The sequence below is a fragment of the Trachurus japonicus genome, chromosome 24, assembly GCF_045865225.1.
Source record: "Trachurus japonicus isolate A0001 chromosome 24, Traja_1.0".
NCBI classification, from domain to species: Eukaryota; Metazoa; Chordata; class Actinopteri; order Carangiformes; family Carangidae; genus Trachurus; species Trachurus japonicus.
The window spans coordinates 25,356,498-25,374,581 of NC_140930.1; the positions used below are offsets into that span (position 1 = coordinate 25,356,498).

The window sequence follows — 18,084 nt, forward strand, 5'->3', positions numbered from 1 at the left end:
AGAACATGTCTTTAATGAAACTGAGGAATCAGCATTCTCTGGCTGCTGCTGCTGTTGCACCGTGGCCCCCACAGGCACCTTGATTAGGACCTGATCCTCGGCAAAAAATCCAAGGGGGGTGGGCAGAGCTACTGAATTAAAAGTGATGAATTCATCCATTAATATTACCTCGGGCACGTGTAGTTTTTCCTCTGGAGGCTTATAATCGTTATAGATTTGGATATTCATTCACTGTAAGCTGTTTGCACTCTCTGACTCACAGAGTCGCACGGCAGCTCTCCCAATCACTCCATCTTCCACTTTGTTGATCACTCACTGATACACTAACTCACTCATTAATACACTCAGTCACTTTTTCCCTTCAGATGCAAAAGGTCAGCCTTTATCAGTTGGAATTTTTAGCATGAGGGATAACTTGCATTAGCTTCCCTCATCCTCTCCCTTAAATTGCCTTTTTGCTCGTGTTAAAAACTGATTGCATCTCGGACGGAGATGAAAGGGAGGCAGCTAGCTCCCCTCGTTCTTTGAGCGTGCAAATGGACATAATCTAAAAGGCGAGTATTAGCATGCTAAAAGACACCACAGCTATGATGAACACCATTTGCCAAGGCTTAATGTGATAGCCGGGTAAGATGATTAACTTTGAATCCATTTAATCAACCACGAGCGCTTCCTCAAATAACCAACTGTCTAGTGTTGGGGAGGGAGGGGTGGGGGTGGAGGGGGGGAACTTCCCTCAGATCTGTTGGGAAATGGGCAGAGCAGCAGATGTGTCAAATCACAGAGAGCCAAAAAATCAGAGCGCAAAGGGGCAGCCAAACATTATTCTTTTGAAGTGATGGACATCAAACATCATTTTGCGTGCAGTATTTGTCACCCCGGCTCATGTTTGAAGCTCACAATGGAGTGGGACCGCGAACGACGTAGCAGCTCGCTCATCGACAGAGAATTCAATGTGCCCTTGGGTTGTATCCTATTGACTTAAGTAGCTGGAGTATAGTGGGCCTCTCACCTCCTCACACGCATCGACCCCTTGTCTGCACGCGGATAACTGGCTCTCCTAATGCAGTGAGAGCTGTGACCCCCCCTCGGTCAGACCTTTCACCACAATCAAGCAGCACAGATCCTAGGGAGATTGCATTTACTGGTAATATGAAGATCCCAAAGCTGATTTGTTTATCATCGCTGCAACAGCCCAGCAAATATACACTCATGGCTGAAATGCGGTCAGCGCCATTGATTGACGGTCTAGAGATGATCGACTCATTCCTCTGTTATTTTTTATCAATATTAAGCTCCACTGTGTGTGTGTGTGTGTGTGTGTGTGTGTGTGTGCTTCTCTTCAGACCTCGATGACCCGGTGGTGACGGTGCACCAGAGCATAGGAGAAGCTAAGGAGCAGTTTTACTACGAGAGGACCGTGTTCCTGCGCTGCGTGGCCAATTCCAACCCGCCGGTCCGCTACAGCTGGCACCGCGGGAGAGAGGTGCTGACCCAGGGCTCTGACAAGGGCGTGGAGATCTACGAGCCCTTCTTCACACAGGTAAGACAGACGCAACGTGGAGAAAGGCAGCCTTTCTCCTTCATCTTGGCTTTGGCAGTCTTTAGTGTTTCCATGGTGTTTTTTTTTTTCCTAAGTCTCCCCATGCCTCACCCCACCACCTCCCCCCCTCACCTTCTCCAAGCTACAGAAGTTCTCCAAGCTGCATAAGAATTGATAGTGAAGGGAGAGGATGTGAAACAAAACATGATAAAGCTGGTCCCAGGTCAGAGGATGCATCTGAGAACCGATCGTGCGACTAGACTGTCCCATTTCAAAGACTCCTTCAAATGCAGCCTTCTTCTAGGCAACAAAAAACTCCAACAGGTTTACCGTTCCTATCCCAACCTGACCCAAGATCCACTGCATGTGAGAGGAAACAACACAGACAGAGACTCTTTTGAGTGTAAATATTGTGTCCAGCTTCAGTTCAACAGCTGGTCCTAAAACTGTTCAAAGCATGGGCCTTTAAACAAGCTTCTTTTTAAAAGTTACATGCTGTGAAGGAGGTTGCTAGACAACAGGAACCACACTTTGTAATACAACATTAACAGCGGTCTCAGCTGGTGACAATGTAATGGCGCTTTTCCACTACACAGTCATGGCTCGGCTCGGCATGGCTCGGTTTAGGTGTTATTCCATCACAGCTGAGTTCTTCATAGTTCCTCCACAGCGGGGCGGGGTCGTCATATCACGGCAACTACGGCTTTTTTTGCTTTTCCACTAGCCCTAGTACCTGGTACCAGGTACTATTTTAGTACCGCCTCAGCCCTGGTTCCAAGCGAGCCGAAGCGATACTAAAACGTGACTTCAGCCGACTGCCTTCCACTGATTGGACAGAGCGTTGTCACTAGAAGAGTGGGAGCGCTACGTCCGACATGAGAATCAAACCCGGAAATTTCAAAAACACAGCAGCAACAGCGCCAGCTGATCTGTACCGAGACTGTTGTTATTAAATGATGCTGTGTGTAAACCACACTGTGGTCCGTTAAAGGGATAGTTCACCCAAAATTGAAATTTCACTCATTATCTACTCACCCTCATGTGGACTAAGGGCTGGGAGAAGTTTCAGAGTCCTCTGTGCCTTCTCTGAGTTACAGCGGGTCTCGGCGTAGCAGTGCATGTCCATAACGGTTGCAAATGGATACCAACTGTCTTCGTAACAAAAAGACACACCAAAAAACCAAATACCTCCATGCTGCTCATATGTAATGTCCGTCTTGTATTGAAGCCCCGAAATGTCCCGAAAAAAATTAAATAAGTCTATATTTCAAGCTTGTTTTGTAGCGGAAGCTTCTCGAAGCTCCTCTTCCCGGTTCGTCATATTTGGACGAACTGGGAAGAGGACAGACCCTGGTTCGTCCAAATTTGACGAACCGGGAAGAAGAGCTTCCGATACAAACAAGCTTGAAATATAGACTTATTTTATATTTTTCGGGACAATTTCGCATTTTGGGGCTTCAATACAAGACGGACATTACATACGAGCACTATGGAGGTATTTGGATGTTTTTTGGTATGTCTTTTTGTTACGAAGACAGTTGGTATCCATTTGCAACCGTTATATGGACATGCACTGCTACGCCGAGACCCCCTGTAACTCAGAGAAGCCACGGAGGACTCTGAAACTTCTCCTAGCCCTTAGTCCACATGAGGGTGAGTAGATAATGAGTGAAATTTCAATTTTGGGTGAACTATCCCTTTAACAAGGTGCAGACGAGTGAGTTTGGAGCTGACGAGAGGATCGAAAAAAGAGAGAGAGACAATGCGGCCCCGCTGAGGAGGAACTAGAGAACTCAGCTGTAGTGGCCGTGCCGTGCCGTGCCGTGCCGTGCCGTGCCGTGCCGTGCCGTGCCGTGCCGTAGTGGAAAAGCACCATAAGTCTTACAGTACGTGGACCAGACCAGTTCATGTCAGTTGGGCCCCCACTGTCTACAGCATTGAGAAAGGGCCACACCTTCAATGTCCAGGTCTACTGACGGATCCGTCCCCTGAGTTGTGACAGTGCCGGTGTTTTGATGTAAAAGCACAAAAAAACAAAACCAAATAGTTCAAACTGTTTCCTTAGGACTAATGCAACATTTGCACATTTCTATGACGCGGTGCCCACAGTGGGGTTTTAAAATATGTAAATGACGACCTTTACCAACTTCTGTTGACATGTCATCACATTATATATGCACTCTCTTTCTGCATTTTACAGCAAAGATTGATTAATAATTTAAAAAAAACACACATCTTGGTGCAAAGGTGACATATTACACTGTGAAATACTGTAATTATAGTGTTTCAGGTTCATTTGCCTTTATATTTTGGGAATAAGAGTTTGCAGCTTTAGGGATTTGCTTCAGACAAAAGCCTCACCTCTTGCTCTACTGTAGGACAGTAAAAGTTGTACTCATTAACCCCCATGAATAACCACATTAGATTCACCAGCCCACTTTCACAAACTTGCAGACACAGAAAGATTGGCTTCTCATCACAATCACTTCCTTCAATAGAGGGAGTGGATTTCCTTTACAATCTGGAAACTGAGCGGCTTTGTTCTGAAAGAAAAAAAAAAAGGCTATGTGCGGTCAACAAAGAAACTGACTCAGATTGTTCTGTCACAAGTAAGGGAATTGTAGTTTTTGAATTGATTGAACTGAATGTGATTTGTATGTGGAATTGGACGTCAGAGAGAATGTAAATCTACGAGACAGAGAAAAAGACATACGAGAGGGGAAAAGAGGCTTAAGAAAGAGAGGGAGAGAGGAAAAAAGGAAGTGAAATTGATGTTTGGCCAAATGGAGAAAGATGGCTGGGAACTAATGGAGTGGGTAAAGGGGACTGAAGGAGTTGCACAACCGGGCCTCATCAGACACTCCTCCTGTCTCCATCCTGCTCTTCATACCTCTTTGCTCTTCTCCTCGCTCTTTCATCCTGCCCTCTATTAAAGCTTTAATTGGGTCTGAAAATTTGAGTGCAACCCAAACCCAGAGATTAGCTTTGTGTGAGTCCAACCCTAAATAAATCCTGACTAAACTCCTAGTAATTTGCTCTTATAATTGGCTAATAACATTACTTTTTAACAATAAACTTGAACTGGTCTGAAATATCCACAGACAATTAACAAGTTCAGAACTGACCCACTTGGAGCCCGTAGGGTCGCATGAAGTCCGCCTGAGTCCAGTCAGTCCAGGATTTGTGTGTTAAATTCATCTTTACACCCTCTTCCCTCCATTATCCTTTATTCCACCTTCACTTCACTGCACCTATTCAACCTGACAAATGTTTTTTTTTCTTTTTTATTTCCACTGTTACTGTAGAAATGCAGAGGTGGCATTTCATTCAAACTCTCTGTGCAGAACTGGTTCATAATTAAGCGAGGCCCAGAGCTGTGCTTTTATTGTAGAAAACCCAGTCCTTTCAGCTGTCTGTCACTTTCTCCGCCACCTCTCGCGCCATCATTTTCTCCACAAAGTGCTCCAGAATAGCACAGTTATCAAAGGTATAATGGAGCCATTTCTCACCTCTCGTCAGATTTTCACCTCTTAAGCGTGATCAATATGTTTTGGCGCCGCTGATGCGGTTTGATGTTCCATGTGAGCACACTGTCTTTATCTGAAAGGAGATAGACATTTAAAGCCCAATTAGCAGCGTGAAGCTCATCATCAGCCAGCTTAGATGCACATCACATTCATGTCAATTATGACTATTTTCTATAGCGTTTTGGTTCCCCTTCCTCATTCATTTTCTTGCCCCCCTGCCAGGCTGACAAGTTTTCCTGCTGTTAGCATGAAAGAAACCCTCGTTTTCATCTTCACTGTCAGGCGTTTTTAAGTCTGCCTGGCTGGTTTTGAAACTGTCCTTCATCTTTGTTCCCAAAGATGAGTATTTAACCCCTTGAAATGAAGTTCAAATTTGAAAATGACTCTCGAGGTAACATATTTTTTACTTGACAGTTACAATAGACTTCTTTATTATTTCTTCCCTGTTTTACCGATAATAACACATCCTGTTCCTGAAGCTCATGTCTGCTCTAGTGTTCAATCTTTTCCATCAATATGGAACCCCGCTTTCCAATTCAGTTTAATGTGTTTGTCCTTTTCATTGCTTTCTCTGACCCTCGCATTTTCCAAATAGATTTCCCCACCCAATCCCCTCCACCACTCCCACATCCCACCCCCGACCCCTGCTGTGAGTAAAGCCGCCCGCTCTTAAAACCATGGACCTCATCTCCCAATATCTGCTCCGAAGCAGAGGAGGCGATGGGAGAAAGGGGTTGGGGGGGGGGGCTGCATGGCTAATCGAATAAAATGAAGTTATCCACGAGCATCGCCGGGTATGGAAGGGTCTGAGGGGTGTGAGTGATTGCCACGTAGTATGTGGACTGTCTCAGCGTGTGGCTGACTCATGTTTTTAATCTGCCGCGCCCCCCCTCCCCACCCTGACACCCGCGCTCCGGAGTCAGCCACATCAAAAGGTTTTCACATTCTCATCATAACCTTCTGGGCGGGGTTCGCTGCTGTCAAGGCCCCCGGCTGGAATCAAACACACTTTCTCAGTGTGATAGCCCCTTTTTGCTGAGGGATCCCCCACTGAGCCCATCCATATTTCTGAGGCTGGATGGTAGAAAGTGAAAGGCCATTGACGGGACGGTAATCCACCGCAAGTTGACACATTAATTTTCTAGCAAAAAATATCAGCCCCCTTTTTTGTCTGGTGATTTTACAGTAACATTCTTGAACTCAGCTGCCTTTTCTTTTCACTTCCCGCTTCATTAAAACCGTATACATATTCATCTCTTTGACCTTTCGTTGGAGCTGTTTGGCCTTTGCCATCGCCTTCCCAGTACCTAGGTCCTTGCATTTTTTTTACTTGATTATGTTGATATTTTTGCACACATTTGCATACCAGTGTTGGTTTCGTCTGAGCTGCAGGGGGAAACAAAGATTTTGAAGCTGAAGAACCTGCGTCCTCAAGACTACGCCAACTACAGCTGCATCGCCTCCGTCAGGAATGTGTGTGGGATCCCTGACCGCAGTGTTATCTTCAGACTCACCAATAAGACAGGTAAGACAGGCTGTAACACTATTAGCTTTCTGCACAGTAAGCTCAGCGTGTACCACAAATTGAAATATAATTTTATTGCAATTTTGCAATATGAGAATCCACAGCAGTCCCTTAATAAATGTAAAGGGAATAGAAACAGACAGATAAAGCGGTGTGCACTTCTTCAGCTAGAGTTATACTGCGGCTGTCATACCTGCCAAAGTCGTCCATCTTCTGCCAATCTCTCTCAGCTCCTGTGTCTCTCCCCCCCACCCCACAGCCTCCCCGTCCATCAAGCTGCTGGTGGAGGATCCCATCGTGGTGAATCCCGGCCAGACGGTGTCGCTGGTGTGCATCACCACGGGCGGGGAGCCTCCCCCCCTGCTCACCTGGGTCAGCAGCAACGACAGCCTGCCGCAGAGGAGCGTGGTGAACGGGGGCACGCTCACGCTGCCCGCAATCTCCTCAGAGGAGGCGGGCGTCTACAGCTGCGTGGCCAGCAACAACGTGGGGAACCCGGCCAAGAAGTCCACCACCATCGTGGTGCGAGGTGAGAAGGCATGACTGCATGTCCACACATACGGCTCCCCAAAGTGTTGAACATAAATAAAAAATAAAAAAGATCACCATCTAAATAAGAAAAGAATAACATATATAAAAGAAAATACATAGTTTAATGGTGTAATAAATATTTAAATTAGCTCAGTTTTATAGAATTCTGGTTTTCATAATAATTTTAGAATCGTTTTAGAGTTCATCTTTATTTCAGCATTAATTTCAAAATGTCATTTTGCTTTATAATGGCATTTTTTCCCCAGTGACACAACATTTCATAATGTCACTCTTCATGACAGTGGAGTTGTCACTCGTGATTTTGCCTGCTCAGTCTCTGCCTCCTGAACAAGCTCAGCTGAGAGAAGAGCATCCTTCTCTCAGTAGATGTAGAGAAGCAAAAATGTTGCCGAGGTTACTGAACTGTTAAATCTGACCTGAAGCACAAGGGGTGGGCCCTTGTGCTAGTTAGATGGTTGGTTATTTAAAAAGTGTCATTGTGTTATATTTAAAGGGATATTTCAACATTTTGGCAAATTCGCCTGCTGCCATAATCCCTACAGTCTTTTGAGTAGGTTCATTACCTTTAATTATTGGTACAAGCTGTTTTGAGATCGACGGCAGAGAGACGGAGGCACACGGTATTTCCACGTTTCCCTCATCAAACTGAATACACAATCCAACAACTGCAAAACACTCTGGTGGTTAAGTTGTGACCTGCACATTCACCACTATGAAAAAATAATGAGACGAGGTTGTTCTCAAGGTAAATGCGTAGCTGAAACTACATTTCAGACACAGCTGCTGGGCGGAGCGATTTCAAAAGCAAAAGCAGTTCTGAGTATTTACTTTGTGTGTCATGTTTGTTATTATCTCATAGCGTGGTGAATGTGCAGGTCACAACTTGTCCAGCAGAGTGTTGGATTGTGTATATGATGAGTTTGATGATGGAAACGTAGAAATACCATGCAGCTCACGTCTCTGCCCCGCCGATCTAAAAACAGCTTGCACTGACAATTACAGGTAATGAACCTACTCCTAAAACTATAGGGTTTATGGCAATAGGCGAATGTTGACATATCCCTTTAATAAAAGCAGAAGTTGGCTGGTGAAGATACATTGACATGAACGAACATTTGCTTTTATTCACAGCTTCCAGAATAACCTAGTGTTAGTTTGTGTCTTCACAGTCATCAGCAGGTGTTAGGTGGTTAGCAGTTCATGATCCTGCCCAAACAGATCCAGTGTCTGTTAGTTATCTGATAGATCACACATGTCAAACTCAAGACCCAGGGGCCAGATCGCGGCGTGATACAATTTTATGTGAGAAAATTTCACATTTCGATGATTAATGGCTTGCCGATATAATAGTGCTCACACCACTCACACTACAAAATTCCATAATACACTGCAACAGCTACCGTATGGTCCTGATCAGGCAATAGATTGACAAGCGGCAAGCTGCTGCTCTGTTGACAACAGATCGGCACATTGTTGTTTCACTGATGAACACCTCCACTGAGCCCAGGACCCAACCCCAAACATACGTACATGAACCTGCAGCCAAGAAAAGATGCCAAGTACCTGGTCTGGACAAAATGACATAGGAGAGACACAGTTTCCACCAGCTTGTTAATATCTGATATATTCTCAAAGTTATTTTTATTTTCATTCATTCAAATTCCTATTTAATTTTATTTTTTATTATCAAATTCATATTACTGATTAAAATGATGTCTGTTTGGCCCACAGCATACTTAGTGTTTTATGTTTTGGTCCCTTTGACCCTGTGATAGATAACTGAGAGGTGAGAGGCTGGTGGGTGGCCGTGACAACCACTGTCATGAAAAGCTGGTGTGAAATTCAAATGTGTCGTTAAAGAAGTGCCATTTTCCAAAATGCCATTATAAAATAAAAAGGAAATTTTGCAACACTAAAAGCCTGTTACCACAGAAATAAGTGGGATTTTCTTTACCATTTAATTTATTGGCAATTTTAACATGATAATATTATATTTCTGTTACCTTGTTTGTTTGTTTGTTTGTTTGTTTGTGTCTTTGTTAAATATCGAACACAGTGGGGAGTCATTCAAAAAGACTGAGTGGTGGCAACAGCCAAGAAACATCTGAGTCATGGGTGAAAAGTTTTGAGTCAGAGACACAGGAGGAACACGAAAACAATCGTGCATCTGCCCTGAAATAATACACAGATGTTTCGAACATGCTTGGTGAAAGCTTTCTGTGTTCATTTTCCTGCCTGAAGATGGTGTCATAGCCTTTGTTTTGTTTGATTGCACATATTACATATCTCATTTACCCAATTTGTTCAGAGATTAATCATTCACGCCGTATTGCAATGCATGCGGGTAAAGTTCGCCTATAATATATGTTTGAATTATTATAATCACACAATAATTTTTATCTCATTAAGCCACAGTATTGCCGAATATTACATATTAAATGTTAGAGCTCACTGTTATTACTGCTCAGGCTCCGGGTGTCAGGGTGAAGGTTTGTAGACGGTAGACTGAGACGGTTGGATTTATTGAAGGTGAAACAAACAAACTCACTGGTAAATACAGATCTCAGTGCAGGAACATGAACACAGAGCGCACACATAGGAGACACACACAGGCAGGTGAGCACAGGAAGACAGGACCATGAATTTCAAAATAAAATAGGAACTAAACGGGACGGGAGACACAAACCGTGACAACGTAAAGATGCAAGAATGTAGTTAGTTAAAATCCACTGATTCAAAGAGTGTTCAACACAGTTTTAACAAGAGCAGCAGGGCGAGGGCCATCGCTGCCTCTTTGGTCATTATTAGTAAAACAACTTTTATTAACCTGCTCTTCACCTGAGTGGTGCAGTGGGGAGGCAGAGGGATATCTGATCTCACTGTAGCTCATTAGAGAAAGCAAAGCACCACTTCTTGAACACTCGGAGGGCACATGGAGTTCTGAACCAGACACGTGATATCTACAGTAAAATGCTGCAAAAAACTTTGAAGGTTAATACCCAAGACAGGCAATGTTACCATCTATAAAGAAAAGCTGTTTTGTCATAAGACCGGCACAGATGCAAAATGATGCATGGGGAAATTGACTTTCATACTCTTAAATCGACTGCTATTACTAAGCTTGGGGATTAAGGGTGATGTGTGACTAGGCTTTCATCTGTGACATAACAGAGGATCCCAGCGCCCTGAATGTGAAGCTGCAGGAAACCTCCTGCAGGTGAATAAAAAAAGATGCATTAATTAGTGGAAGCCTCACAAACAAAACAGCATTCACAGGATGATCCAAATTCCAAAAAAAAAGAAAAGAAAAAGCTTATCCTGTTTACATTTTAACTTCACAAAGAACATCACACTCGCACAAATGGGGAGCAGTTTGAATCAGAGTTTGGCAGATTGGCTCAGAAATGTAAGTTTCTCACAGAGTTTTCTCCTTTCATCTCAGAGATTATGCCACAGCTCCATCATCAGGTCGCCTCTGTGCTCAGCCTCTTTAGAAGCATCTATTTAAGCAGCCGTGTACTGTAGTCCCCGGGATGAAAATCAAATCATCAACAAATCATTTCTTATGGCCCGCCATGACAGATAAACCCCTTCTCTGTATTGTGGAAGTGCCCATATAGTTGAGGACTTAAGAAGTGAGAGGCTTACATCAAAGTGAAGGTGTCAGGTGTCCTGTGGGAACAAATAAGTCAGAGCGCTCCGCAGGCGGGCGCCGCACTGAGTCTCACGATCTGGTGGATGTGTCACCAGTCTGGAGCTCACAGTGAAATATCATCCAGAACAATGGCAGCTTTCTTAACTACACATGACGTTTGCGTGCTCACTCATTAACCACGTCACAGTCAGCGCCGCAGATCATCGTCTCTCGCACTTGTTTAAAGTTAAAGAGAACAAACATGCTTTATTCTGCTAGAGTCTAAAGGCCACATTGATTATGCAGTTCAGGTCTTTATGGAAAAACAAGCATTCAATTTGTGCAAGCTGCAACCGATTGGCGCCTTGACCCTGCCCTCTCCATCCTCAGCTCGCTGAGAGCTCTTAGAATTTTATTCACATGGTGGGAATACATTTGCAATTGCTGGTGCTCTGTCGGTTTCTGCATTCATCATATCCTTCATTCGACTTCACAACACAGACAGTGATTAACCCTTTACAGAGAGACAAACATTGATCGGCAGCCTTGTGCATTCTTCTTAAACCTAAAAGTTGACTCAACAATTTATTGTAGAAGTCTAAACAAAAGGGCATTTGGACATAAATAGACCGACATCAGGCAAGAAACTCAAGTCGGTGAGTCATCACGCATGAATTAGGGGTGGGAACTAGACATTGCGACGGTCTTAAATGAAATGGGGAAGATGCTTAAATGACATAATTAATCAATATGTGACAAGGCAAATTTGAGATCAATAAAAACAGAAAATAAATGGGATGCATGGACATGAGACTGATGAACAGTGACTCGTGTCAGTGCAGGTGTTGAATCAATAGTTGTAGACAGTGACTGGGGAACAGGAGGAAGGTGCTTGAATGACAAAAACTGTTCTGAGTCTGACAAACCAAGTGCAAATTTGGATCAGCATACTTAAATGACACCTCAATTTAGCCCAGACATTGAGACATATTGATTATCAAAGCAAAGCCAATTAGAAAGGACGCCTTTGTCCTACAAACCCCTCACAGGATCTGGAGACGTCATGAAAGCTGAAAACATTTTTTTCTTTTTTTTCCGGTCCTTATTTTATTCACAGGGACTGATGAGCTCAGAGAAACAGACAGTTAGAGGAAAGAGGGAGGGGTCTGTCTGACATCACTAATTGACAGGAGATGAGTTCAGCATGTTATCGCACATCTCCGAGGCGCTCTCCTGACTCTGATGAGCTGTCACTGACGCAAATGCAATTTTGGGATGGGATCAACACGCAGCAGATGCCGAGGGTAGGCAGCAGACCGGCACAATGGTAGAAATACATCCAAATTCATGACGTGGATCATAATACATAGTGTAGTGATACTACATTGTATAATGCATTGGACCTGTCATTTAAAGCACTCTGACAACATCAGCAGGATACGCTTTATTTTGTATAGGTACTCTCAAACATACAACTCAAAGAGGTGGAGGTGTGTATACCTCGCCATGACAAGTCTACTGATAATTCAATTCTGACTTTGACTCTCCAACTGATGTTTTCAAACATTTTCACTTTTATTAGGGTGAATGCTGAAAGCATTCACACTATTGTTATTCAAATCTTTATTAGGGTGAATGCTGAAAGCATTCACACTATTGTTATTCAAATCTTTATTATTATTAATATTATTATTATTCTTACTTCTTCCCTTTTTTGGCCCTTAACTACTTCTTCATACTTTCTACTATTCAAACAATTCATATATCAAAACGTGCGGCTTCTTCAGGAGATCATTGGATGTATTCAACTTTTTCATATCATTCATACTTTTCAAAATATTCAAACTTTATTGAAAAATTTTTCCCCATAGGAATACATTGAATCGGTCTTCAAACTGTTCAAATCCTCTCCTTCTTTGAACTTCAACTGCTTCAACATACTTTCACCTACAGACCTCATTCAACTTTTAAAATGTTCACAAAACTTTCAAGTATTCACGGTATATTCAACTTTTTCATATCTTCTACCATTATTGATCAGTACACTTCAACTGTTCATGATCATTTTTTGACAAAATTCAAATTTAACATGCAAGTCAATGGCACGGAATTTTCAGAGCTAGAGTGATGATGACATCAGCTAGAGTGACAGAGAGTCTAAAAATCCTCTGACACTTTGCTCTCTAACCTGTCACCACGGCCACAAATTACACTCTAGACACATAATTTTCCCCCACTTTGGTAGACAAACTTGTGCTGTGTCTCACAGTGTGCTCGAAAACGCAGAGAGGCTAACAGAATTTAAACTGGGAGCCTCTAAGTGCAGCCAGTTCCCTCTCTTCCTCTCATTGACTCCCATTAAAAAGTAGGAGCAGATTTTCTGAGAAAAGCAGAAATGACCTCCTTATATTTCTTGCGACTGTGAGAAAAGTTTTTGTCCTACAAACATTTAACGCACATTGGCTCGCTCAGGAAGGTCTCCTTGCCCCGATAGTCATGACCACATTCTGGTAAGAGGTACGGTTCTCTTTTCAGAGGCTGTTGTTCGGAGCTGCACAGAGCTCAAATCTCACTGCTCTGCTCTGTGTGGTGCAGACAGAGAGAGAGAGACACACACACACACACACACACAGACAGATAGACACACAGACACAGAGACACACTGGCTTACAGCTCATAATCAGCCTCTAAATGAGTTCATATCTTTGAGGGGAATTTTTAAACATCTCTAATAATTTATTTCTCTTACATACATTTCAGTTTATTCTTGTAATGGAGATTTCAGGATTTGGAGCTTCTTCATGTCCTGACTTTCCTCTTTAACCCTTTACTTTGAAGGACTTGAACTTTTTCTCATTAATTCCAACAATTCAGACCATTTCTCAACCATTTAAGGACTTTCACATTTTTCATTTATGAATGTATATCTTCACACTCTTTTTTTTTTTTTTTTTTTTACACTTATCTTAAAACAATTCTGGCATTTGCATCCATTCCATATCATTCAGCCTCCTGCTTACAAGTTATAGACTTGAGGTATTGCTTCATCTTTATACATATTTGTTCATGCTTTCAAGCTGTTAATAATATATATATTTATTTGAGAAGACTTAAATGTTAATTTTTCATACTAACCTTCAAAAATTCAAGCAATTTTCCAAACACTTCATACAAATTCAACACCCTTCTTAAATTACTTTTTAATATTTTCTTACCTATTTCAGATTTCAACCATTCCACTGTTAAACTGTAAATATGCAGGATTTCTACATTTTCCTCAAACTTTTTATTGACATGTTTTACTTTTACCATTCAGATATGTTGTAGTTATTTTTAGTTATTCTCCCCTTTAACAGATTGTATCTATATTATTCTACTTTTACACTTCAGATATTCTTTCATCTATTAGTAATGGTTCAAAAATGTTTTCAAACTGTTTTAAATAAATCTGAGTGCACTTTAACCTTTCAATTCATTCATACTGTTCTTCACTAATTCAAGTAATTACCACCCATTTCATACATCCTCCATCTTTCATCTTCTACTTTTACTATTCAGATATTGTTTAATCTACATTAGTAATGGTTCAAAAATGTTTTCAAACTGTCAGTTTTAAGTAAATCTGAGTAGACTTCAGACTTTCAATCTCTTCATACTGATCTTCAACAATTCAAGTAATTTCAAACCATTTCATACTCTTCATATATTATTTCATCTCTTCAAGATTTCTTCAGCAGTTTCTTAACTTAATTCAGCATAGTTTCAACAATTTATTCAGCTCATTCAGCTTCCAGCTTTCAGCATTCACCCGTATTTCCTTCAGGAAATGCATTCTCTAGTTATTAGGGCCACGGGCAATCGCACCGGGCACTGGTCCCAACAGCTATGAAATAGCTGCAGGGACCAGTGCCCGGGCGAAGCCCGGGCACTACTGTTATTGTGTGGATTTTTTCTTCTTATTATTATTATTTTTCCACTTCCGGCCGATTTTCGATGTGCTACTAGTCCTGCAACTCGAAGAGTTGCAGGACATATTATATATCAAAACGTGCGTCCTGATCGGGATCGCTGTGCTATTACTTTTCTCAACAGTTTACGAATTTTTCGCGACGTAGTCGCGAAAAACTGCGCAAAAATTTTGCATGTAAGTCAATGGGACGGGCGAAAAAAAAAGACCGAAAAAGACCAATCATTGGAGTTTAACAAAAGTCTACTGCTCAGGCATACTTTCACCTAGAGACTCCATTTAAACTTTAAACAGTAGACACAAGTCTTGTGTATTGTCGTATTACTCCACGTTTTGATAGGTCATATAGTTTTTGATCAATCCCTGATCAATGACCATGATCATTTTTGGAGAAATTATGAGTTTATAATGGGTGTGTATTGCATGGAATGTTCGTGTCAGAGTGCGTGACATCATCGGTTAGAGTGGGAGAGAGTGAAGAAACATTCTGTATTTTTTCTGGATAAATTGCCACCACGGCCACAATTTACACTCTACAGACATAATTTTTTCAGAATTTGTAAGACAAACTTGTTATCTCTCATGTCATGTGCTCAAAATATCAGAGAGACTTACAGAACTTACAGAATCAGCCTCTGAGTGCGGCCACGTCTGTCCCTGCTCCTCATTGAGTCCAATACAAATATTTTCTGAGAGGAGCAGAACGGCCTGATGTTTTAAAACTGCCAGCGTCGCCAAAATATTTACTGTAGAAACACCAAATCGTACCGAAATTTTCAGTAAGTCCTTAGAGCAACGTTGATCTGTGTTTTGTTCTGATAGGAGTTACCGTTTTGTCATGCTAAGCCTAATTGTGAGACCGGTTTAGAGGCAGAAAATGGCTGTTTTTCTCCACGTTTCTGTCTGTCTCAGCCTGCGGGGGCCCCTATCGCCGTGGTAACCTCTTTGATCCTCAGGCCAGGGCTCGTTAACTTCATAAACAATCCACCTGGCGCTCGTTTAAATGTTTATAAACACAGACACAGCTAAATCAGACTGACACAGGATGCAGCTACTAACTAACTATGTGTCAAGTCAGTCACACACACACACACAGACTCTAGAGCCAGCTTCATGTGATTACAGTCACACACACACACACACACACACACACACACACACACACACACACACACACACACACACACACACACAGGTAACCTAATGTGGTTACAGCTCCTCCATATCAGTGCTTATAGAAAGATGATCATGTGTCTGTCTGATCAGCTCTGTCTTGACCTTAAGATCGTGGGTTTGATTCCCATGTTGACAGAGATGGCACAACCCGCAATAGCTCCCGTGGCCCATTCAAAATTTCCCGAGAGGAAATTTTCTAGTTATTAATATTATTATTATTCTTACTTCTTCCCTTTTTTGGCCCTTAACTACTTCTTCATACTTTCTACTATTCAAACAATTCATATATCAAAACGTGCGGCTTCTTCAGGAGATCATTGGATGTATTCAACTTTTTCATATCATTCATACTTTTCAAAATATTCAAACTTTATTGAAAAATTTTTCCCCATAGGAATACATTGAATCGGTCTTCAAACTGTTCAAATCCTCTCCTTCTTTGAACTTCAACTGCTTCAACATACTTTCACCTACAGACCTCATTCAACTTTTAAAATGTTCACAAAACTTTCAAGTATTCACTGTATATTCAACTTTTTCATATCTTCTACCATTATTGATCAGTACACTTCAACTGTTCATGATCATTTTTTGACAAAATTCAAATTTAACATGCAAGTCAATGGCACGGAATTTTCAGAGCTAGAGTGATGATGACATCAGCTAGAGTGACAGAGAGTCTAAAAATCCTCTGACACTTTGCTCTCTAACCTGTCACCACGGCCACAAATTACACTCTAGACACATAATTTTCCCCCACTTTGGTAGACAAACTTGTGCTGTGTCTCACAGTGTGCTCGAAAACGCAGAGAGGCTAACAGAATTTAAACTGGGAGCCTCTAAGTGCAGCCAGTTCCCTCTCTTCCTCTCATTGACTCCCATTAAAAAGTAGGAGCAGATTTTCTGAGAAAAGCAGAAATGACCTCCTTATATTTCTTGCGACTGTGAGAAAAGTTTTTGTCCTACAAACATTTAATGCACATTGGCTCGCTCAGGAAGGTCTCCTTGCCCCGATAGTCATGACCACATTCTGGTAAGAGGTACGGTTCTCTTTTCAGAGGCTGTTGTTCGGAGCTGCACAGAGCTCAAATCTCACTGCTCTGCTCTGTGTGGTGCAGACAGAGAGAGAGACACACACACACACACACACACACACACACACACAGACAGAGAGACACACAACCACAGAGACACACTGGCTTACAGCTCATAATCAGCCTCTAAATGAGTTCATATCTTTGAGGGGAATTTTTAAACATCTCTAATAATTTATTTCTCTTACATACATTTCAGTTTATTCTTGTAATGGAGATTTCAGGATTTGGAGCTTCTTCATGTCCTGACTTTCCTCTTTAACCCTTTACTTTGAAGGACTTGAACTTTTTCTCATTAATTCCAACAATTCAGACCATTTCTCAACCATTTAAGGACTTTCACATTTTTCATTTATGAATGTATATCTTCACACTCTTTTTTTTTTTTTTTTTCACACTTATCTTAAAACAATTCTGGCATTTGCATCCATTCCATATCATTCAGCCTCCTGCTTACAAGTTATAGACTTGAGGTATTGCTTCATCTTTATACATATTTGTTCATGCTTTCAAGCTGTTAATAATATATATATTTATTTGAGAAGACTTAAATGTTAATTTTTCATACTAACCTTCAAAAATTCAAGCAATTTTCCAAACACTTCATACAAATTCAACACCCTTCTTAAATTACTTTTTAATATTTTCTTACCTATTTCAGATTTCAACCATTCCACTGTTAAACTGTAAATATGCAGGATTTCTACATTTTCCTCAAACTTTTTATTGACATGTTTTACTTTTACCATTCAGATATGTTGTAGTTATTTTTAGTTATTCTCCCCTTTAACAGATTGTATCTATATTATTCTACTTTTACACTTCAGATATTCTTTCATCTATTAGTAATGGTTCAAAAATGTTTTCAAACTGTTTTAAATAAATCTGAGTGCACTTTAACCTTTCAATTCATTCATACTATTCTTCACTAATTCAAGTAATTACCACCCATTTCATACATCCTCCATCTTTCATCTTCTACTTTTACTATTCAGATATTGTTTAATCTACATTAGTAATGGTTCAAAAATGTTTTCAAACTGTCAGTTTTAAGTAAATCTGAGTA

At 41.4% G+C, this 18,084-nt stretch overlaps 1 protein-coding gene across 4 annotated transcripts in view; it reads left to right on the forward strand.

Annotated features, from left to right (window-relative positions):
• LOC146962056 (MAM domain-containing glycosylphosphatidylinositol anchor protein 2) overlaps nt 1-18,084 on the forward strand; it is a 208,092-nt gene that overhangs the window by 99,702 nt on the left and 90,306 nt on the right. For all 4 annotated transcript variants that reach the window (XM_085771362.1, XM_085771360.1, XM_085771361.1 and 1 more), the window contains exons 4-6: nt 1,347-1,543; nt 6,463-6,595; nt 6,855-7,124. In XM_085771362.1, the coding sequence (XP_085627488.1) occupies nt 1,347-1,543; nt 6,463-6,595; nt 6,855-7,124 (600 nt within the window). The remainder of the gene's footprint in view (nt 1-1,346; nt 1,544-6,462; nt 6,596-6,854; nt 7,125-18,084) is intronic.